Genomic DNA, 8,099 nt, shown 5'->3' with positions numbered 1-8,099 from the left:
ATTGAAGTTTTACTTTTCAAAACTGTTCTTGTCACAAGAATGAGCTTTGTCCTCTTTACAGCTTAGTTCTTTCTTAAGAAAAGTAGACAACAAATGTGCTAGAAACACAGTAAGCATATTTGCCTTCATTTTCAGCACCGATAAATTTCCCTACAGATCCCAGTGTACAGTTAACAAACTACATTACATCCTTGTCCTGTGCTGAACAAGCCAGGGTGGGAATCTGGACACTGCTATGTGACCTCAGCTGCACCTTTGGATCTCTAAGTCCTTCTCAAATCCTAGTTAAAAACTAAGGTTTCTTCTTCTCTAGATCCACAATTCATATTTACTTTTCTTCTGTAATCATCATCCCCCTCACCACCTGTCTCTTCCTGCTCTCTGGTCAAAGCTTAATTGATGTGTACAAAAACCACAGTCACCTGAGTCTGCATTGCTGCTGAAGCTTCTTTAGTTTTAATGTCTTCTTCCTCTTATGAATGAACTTCACACCATTCTTCCTCTGTGACTAGTCACAGGCTGTTACCTCAAGTGCACAGACATATAAAATATGTTTCTACAAGTGAAAGCACTAGCTAATTATCTGCACTACAGAAGAGTGACTAAATAAAGCTATTATAATGACCTGGTTCTGCAAAACCAGTCAGTTCACCAAGGAAATTGTCTCCTAAAATATATATACAGGTGATCCAGGCAACAAGGGAAAATGCTGATAAATGGGTCACAGGAGGGTAAGTGACAATGGAATTTTTAAGAAAATTGCTGTCTACCATTTCTTTGCCAATTTGAATCCTAGCACATTGAATGAAGATTTTTCCATAGGTAATCTGATAATAGTTGCTTTTCAAGAGATTCATAGAAATTGTATTAAACATTCTCATAAATATATTTTCTCTACACTGAAACTAGAAGAGGAAAACACATATTTCAAAAATTAATTTAAAACTATCCCATAATATGAATTTTATAATTATATGCATTATGAAGATGCAATATTTTTCCAACTAATGTGTGTCTTTCAGAGTCACTTGTACAGTGCCCTGCAGTCATGGGAACCTAACCTGTATTGGTTGAATTTTAGGAAGGGATCTAGTTGTTGAAATATTTCATTGGACTTTACCTTGCCTTTCATTTGGAGGCAGAAATAATACCAAGTGTTGATTTCAAAACATTAAGAAGTAACAGGATTTGTTTCTGTGTTTTTAAATGGCAGATTAAAATACTTTTACAGGGTACATTCACGCATTGTGTAATAACCAACTGAGGGTATCCATCATCTTGAACATTAATTAATCTTTGCTTTGTGATGTTCAGGGGAATTCTCCATCCATGGTATTATGAGCATTGGTTTAAAAAGGGTCTGTATCTCCATCTTTGTTTACTCCTTTTAATGTTCATCCCCCATTTTTCATTCCTTTCTGTCAAAGGCAACCATTCTGGTGTTGTAAAAAGTATGTCCTAATGCCGTGTGTGATATTGTGAAGCATGTAATACTGTTTTGTATGAGTGTACATATAAAAAAAGTTACACATATCGTTCTAATTCTTTTTTCCATGTAGCTTATCTTGTTAAGTTTTATCTAGTATATTTTTATTTACAAATACTGTATTGCACCCCATGGTGGGTTCATACCACTTTCTGCCAGTCTGAGTGTCAAGATCACCTCCAAGTTTTTCAGGGCCATTACTTGCATAATTGTACATGTTGGACAACTTCTTCCAACTTCAACCCACAACTTCTAATAATATTCACTGGAAACACTCCAGTGTCATAGTACTGGTTGCTAAAATTGTTGAATACTTACACACTGGTTAGATAAAAGACTCTTTCACAAGTCCCTTGAACTTCCACCTGTCCCAAGTTCTTTCTCCAGAACTCCTTATGAATCAGTTACTAAAAGTTAACAACTAGAACAGCAGGGGTTTTTAAGTTCTGCTCCATCTCAGTGGCCAGCATCTGTTTTGAGGGTCATGTGTTCATAAGCCATTGTCTCATATAGTGAATACTTCACCAGCTCTGTACTGAAAGCAGAACTGTAATGACACCCTTACAAATTCTCCCCAAAGATCTGTAATGACTGTGATTATGTCTCTCAAAGAATTATGAGGGATGGTCATTTGAACCACTGATCATCATTTTATTAATCACTCTTCAATGGCATTGGGAAGTAAAACAATTCAGCAATGACTGATCTAAATTAGTGAGTAAATTCTAGCCTTAGGAATCATATTATGGGGAAAACTTTTCCTTTCCATTATCCTTAATTAATTAATTAATTAAAAGAACAGTAATTAATTCATTAATGGTGCTATGCTGACAATTACAGTCCAAGACTCAATACAATATTTTCAAATACTCACTCATGTAGAATCAGGCCAAAGGACCTGGGTGAAAACAGGGACACTAGAAGCTGGTTAAGATGATTGCACTGCCAAAGACACATCAGTGAGAACTTCTCGGGAAAACTAAGAGTCCATAGATAGAGATTTGAATGCAAACACCAGTTCTAAAGACATGAGACTCAGAAACTAAAAGAGAGAGGCCAAGAATTCCATCTGGATGGAAGCCAAAAATAACTGAGTGAAAGAAGGAGCAAGAGAAGAGAACCAGGAACAGTCATACACATGGCTTGCCTCTACAGCCCACCCAGGGTGGGATGGAGTTGAAATAAGGCTTTGATTGTACCTCCAGAAGTGTCTGAGTGATAATATGTAGACATTATTTTGAACTGTGATCAAGTCCATCAGTAACTTTGGGGAAAAGGCAGGTAACATATTCAGTATCTGAGAAGTCACTTATCTTTTATAAAGATCAGATAACTAAGCATGTTTACATCACTAATGAGGTGATATGACATATTTTCTCTTGGATATTCCTCCCCAAAACTCAGGATCCAAATCTAATGATAAGGAATAACTTCAAACAAATTCAAATTGAGGGACATTCTACAAAGTAACTGACTAATACCCCTCAAAGCTATCACAGCCATGAAAAACTAGAGTAGATAAAGACACTGTCAGAAACCAGAGGACGCTAGAATGCATTTGGTATCAAGGATTGAATTCAGGAAAAGAAAACAAGTATCAGTGAAAAAGCTGGTGAAACCTGAATAAAGTCTATATTTAGTTAACTGTAATGTTGGAAAATATACCATGGGGATGTAAAATGGTCACATTAGGGGAAACTAAAATTGGGTAAAAGATTTAAGGGAACCCTCTGTACCAACTTTGAAGTATTTCTGTAAATCAAATAATTATTCCAAAATAAATGCTTTATTAAATAATGGAAGAAGAAACCAGACACTGCAGGCTCATCCTATAATCCTAGCTATTTGGGAGACTGAGATTAAGGTTTGTGGCCAGCCTAGGCAAAAAGGTCTCAAGATCCCATCTCAACCAATAGCTGGGAGTGATCATCTGAGATTGGGAGGATTGAGATCCAGGCCGGCATGGACACTATCTCAAAAATAACAAGAGCAATGAAGGCTGGAGGAAACATCACCTTTGGCCACAAAGGAAATGCAAATCAAAACAACATTGAGACTCCACCTGACCCAGTCAGAGTGGTTACCATCAATAGCACAAACACCAACAAATGCTGCTGAGGATGTGGGGAAAAGGAGCACTGTTAGTGGGAATGTAAATTACTGCAATCACTATGGGAAAACACTATGGAGGCTCCTCAAAAAACTGAAAATAGAACTGCAACCTGATCCTGTGACACCATTCCTGGACATATATCTGAAGAAATGTGCTCCAGGATAACATAAAGCCACTTGCCCAAGCGTGTTTTTTGCAGTGCTATTCACAATAGCCAAACTTTGAAACAGCCCAGATGCCCACAACTGATGAATGGATAAAGAAAATATGGTATATATATATACAATGAAGTTTTATTCAGCCACAAAGAAGAATGAATTATGTTCTTTGCAGGTAAATGAATGGAACTGGAGAACATATTAAATGAAGTAAACCAGGCTCAAAAAGTCAAAGGTCACATATATTCCCTCGTATGTGGAAGCTAGACATATAAGCTAAATGTACACAAAAATATGTGATCATATATATACTTATATATGTACACATACATATATATATTTAGAGAGAGAACAAAACTGTATTAGTGAGTCTGTCTGAGGGTACTACAGGAGGTGGTACAGGGAAAGAAAATCTTAGAGAATGAAAATACTGACATAACCCATCTATATAAATATAACATAATGTACTGTACTCTAAGCTGTTGAATATTAGAGGAGAATGGTGATAGAGAGTAAGTAACAGTGGAGGGGGTTAATTAGATAAAAGCATGATATATATATATATAGACCTGAAGTACCAAGGCAAAAATCCCTTGGACCATCAATATAAACTTAAAAAATGAAGTACAAGAAGGTAAAATAGGTCTTTTTAGGAAGTGAGTACCACTGGGAGGAGGTGGACATATGGAAAGGGTGAATGAGGGTGAATATGGTGGATGTATTTTCTGTCCATATATGAAAATAGAAGAATGAAACCTGTTGAAATGGTTGCAAGAAGGCAGCCAGGGTGGGGAGAGGGAGAATGATGGAAGGGGTGAATACCCAAATAAGATACATTGTATGCACATATGTAAATATCACAATGTAACTCCTGTACAACTATTATAGGCTAATAAAAGTTAAAAGAAGGACTGAATGCATAGATCAAGTGGTAGAGCACCTACCTACCAAGCAAGAAGCCCTGAGTTCAAACCCCAGTTCCACAAAAAAGAGAAAAAACAAACACAAAATAGGAATAAATATATTTTTGATAAAGATTAAGTGGACATTATCTTGGACATTGGACATTTGTTGAAATACTGCTGTTTGACGGCCACTCAAAATACCAGGTGAGCAATATATGATACAAGTCTGTGAGAAATGGCCCAATGGGGACACCAGAATTACCAGTGAAGGACACATGATCTAAAGTGAAGAAGACAGTGAGGAACCAGGGATTTGTCAACCTAGATTCCAGATTTGGACCTTCCTGCATTGCTTTTATGATCTTGGGCTAGGTACTTAATTACCCAGGAAATGAGTCTCCCTAAAATGAGAGAACTCTGAGGTGACTTATAATTCACTTAAAAATTTAAAACTCTGTGGTGTAGTAGAAATTTAAAGTTTTCTAAATAACTGCATATGCCATAAATAATCTTTCAGCTCTAAGGTACCTGTCCTCTCTCCCTACCATGCCAGCTCCTTTCGCCAGCTGCTCTTTTCCAGATTGTACCATTAGAGTGCACTAGAGGGAGACTGCAAAGATATAAGGGGAAGAAGGCCTCCTTCCTGTTCGCTTGCTGTGGACTTCCTCTCTGTTTGCTTTCTCTCTATTCACTCAAGCACTTAACCTCAGCAGCCTTGATTCCTTTCTAAAGCAGTAGTCAAATCCAGTTGCAGTTTTTCCAGTGCTGGAAGAACATATCTCACATCCTCCTCAGTCACAGCCCCTGTGCTCAGAGGCTGAACTCTGTCCCACAGACTCTCCTTGAAGCAGAGACACTGGCATCGTCAGACAACACACTCCTCAGTTACTTCTCCACAGGTCCTTCTTCCAAGCTTTGAATAGTTTTGACTCTAAGTTTTAATCATCCTAACATTCTCCCTTTATCTTCCCATCCCTAAAGGTGAAAGCTGCGTCCCACAAATGCCACATGTGTGATCATAGAGTTCTTTCTTTTTTCAAATAATTACTTAACAATTGTCAAAAACAAAAATCACATCAAATTTTGTAAAATATTTAATTGGCTTTTATTTGTGGTTCTAGAATCAAGCAATACCTCATTGTGTAAAGCAGAATGAATACTTGGATGAGCTAAGCAGAAAGAGTTGGCTTTTTAGGAAGAAAGGGACTAGAAAAAAGCAGAATCCAAGACAAAGAGTGGATCTGTTGCTTCACAGTGACTTCCTTTATAGGGTTAAAACAGAGGGGACTTTCTTATTAAACTGACTCAGGTTGTTTGCAATCTCCCGAGATTTATTTGATAACTGGCACACTTAAATTTTTATTAGCATCTATTAGATTGTACAAAGTAAGGGGTTTCATTATGACATTTCCATACATGAATACAATGTACTTTGATCATGCTCATCCTATTACTTTTCTTGTTTTGTTTTGTGGTTTTTGCAGTACTTGGGATCAAACCCAGGGCCCCATGCATGTGAGGTAGACACTTGACTCCTGAGCTATATCCCCAGTCCCTCTATTACTCTTTCTTATCCCCAGTCCTTATTTCCCTTTTCCTATTTCAAATTTCAGTTTCAGTGCATGGCACTTAACACAGTGAATCTATTCTTGTTTGGTCTGTTCTGCTTGGACCAAGTGTAGGAGACTAGTCCAAAACAATGGCTCCATGAAAAATTGCTTAACACAGTTTTATATTTAGTTAAAAAATCATAATATCAAAACCTCTTTTCAAAAAAACTAGTGTGTTTTCTACCTCCTTACCGGACCTTGAAAATGGCAAATAATAAGCTGAAGAGATAGAAAATAAATCGGCAGAATAGTAAGGAGGACAAACCAGATGAAGTAAAAAGTAGTATTTATCTTTAAAGTAAGCTAGTCTACTTAAAATTGGAAAGAAGTAATGGTCAATAAACCACATACTAAGTTTAAAAACGAATTCTTTAACATTTACAGTTATTCTATTCTATATTGAGGTAAGACCACTAGTGACATAAACTAGCCACAACCATTAGTCTTCAAGTCTATTGTATCAGCATTAACAGAGGACATCACAAGTCACTCCAGAGAGAGAGAAAAAGGCAGGGCACATTACATATTAGTAGATATTAGGAGATATTGACATTCTGGCTAATTTAACTTTGCTTATATGAACATATCTGCCTGAAATACTTCTGTGCTTTGCCTCTTCATATATTCCTCAGTACATTTAAGAACTCTTATTATAATTCACAAGCTGAGTACACAGTCTTCTCATTGCCACTCTCATCTCTTTATTCCTAAAGGTATAGATGACTGGGTATAGAAAAGGAGTGAGAACTGCATCAAAAACGGCAAGGAATTTATCCAGATGGGAGGTGGGAAATGGCCATGTATAGAAAAAGATTAACAGCCCAAAGAACAAAACCACCACAGTGACATAAGCTGAGAGAGTGGAGAGGGCCTTACATAAACTGCCCAAAGATTTTTTTTTTAACTGTCACCCAAATAAAGATGTAAGAGATGGTCAGAATTAAAAATGAAGCCACGGAAATAAATCCACTATTGGCAGTAACCACAAATTCCAGTGTGTAGGTTTCTATGCAAGCAAGATTTATAAATCGAGGAAGGTCACAAAATAAGCTGTCCAATTCATTAGGGCCACAGAAGGGTAAGTCTACAACAAAAGCTAGCTGAATCACTGAGTGAATCACACCAATAATCCAGGAAGCAATTAAAAACGAGACACACCTTTGTGGGCTCATGATGGTCTGGTAGTGGAGAGGCTTACATATGGCCACGTACCTGTCAAAGGACATGGCCATGAGCAGCACCATCTCGGTGCCCCCCACTGCATGAATAAAGAAGATCTGAACTACACAGCCTCCAAAAGAGATGCTTTTGTGTTTTCTGAAAAGGTCATAAATCATCTTCGGAGCTGTGGAGGAACGAAAAATCAAATTGATGTTGGAAAGGTTGGCTAGCAGGAAGTACATAGGAGACTGTAAATGGGGGTCTAAGATGACAGCACAATGAGGAAGTTTCCCATCAGACTGGACACATAGAACAAGCAGGAAAAGAGGAAGAGGAAAATCTGGATGGTCCACGAATTGGACAGTCCCAGGAACACAATCTCAGACACCACAGAGTGGTTGGCCCCATCCATTGCCTGTGTCAGAGAGAAAAGAAAAACTGATTTAGAACAAATAGCTCTGATCTTGGCAAAATCCCTGGCAAGTCAAGGTTGACAAAAGGCTGGATAAAGACTAAGTTATGCCTTCAGAGACAGTTTTAGTCATATAGCAACTCATAAAATTTTTCTGCTGTATATTTTACTGTCAAATATATAAAAGGTTAACTCACTGTATAGATACTTCTATTGCATTCAAAATATGGTTTTATAGTCACATCTCAATATGA

The 8,099-nt window shown here is 37.4% G+C and overlaps 1 protein-coding gene across 1 annotated transcript; it reads right to left on the bottom strand.

Annotated features, from left to right (window-relative positions):
- Nucleotides 1-6,909: 6,909 nt before the first annotated feature.
- Nucleotides 6,910-7,845, bottom strand: LOC109678147 (olfactory receptor 4F6-like). Its single transcript, XM_020153809.2, is given in 3 exon segments — nucleotides 6,910-7,168; nucleotides 7,170-7,707; nucleotides 7,710-7,845. Coding segments are annotated over 3 exon segments (933 nt in total).
- Nucleotides 7,846-8,099: the final 254 nt, after the last annotated feature.

Source organism: Castor canadensis, chromosome 2, assembly GCF_047511655.1.
Source record: "Castor canadensis chromosome 2, mCasCan1.hap1v2, whole genome shotgun sequence".
NCBI classification, from domain to species: Eukaryota; Metazoa; Chordata; class Mammalia; order Rodentia; family Castoridae; genus Castor; species Castor canadensis.
This window is presented reverse-complemented; position numbering and strand designations above follow the sequence as displayed.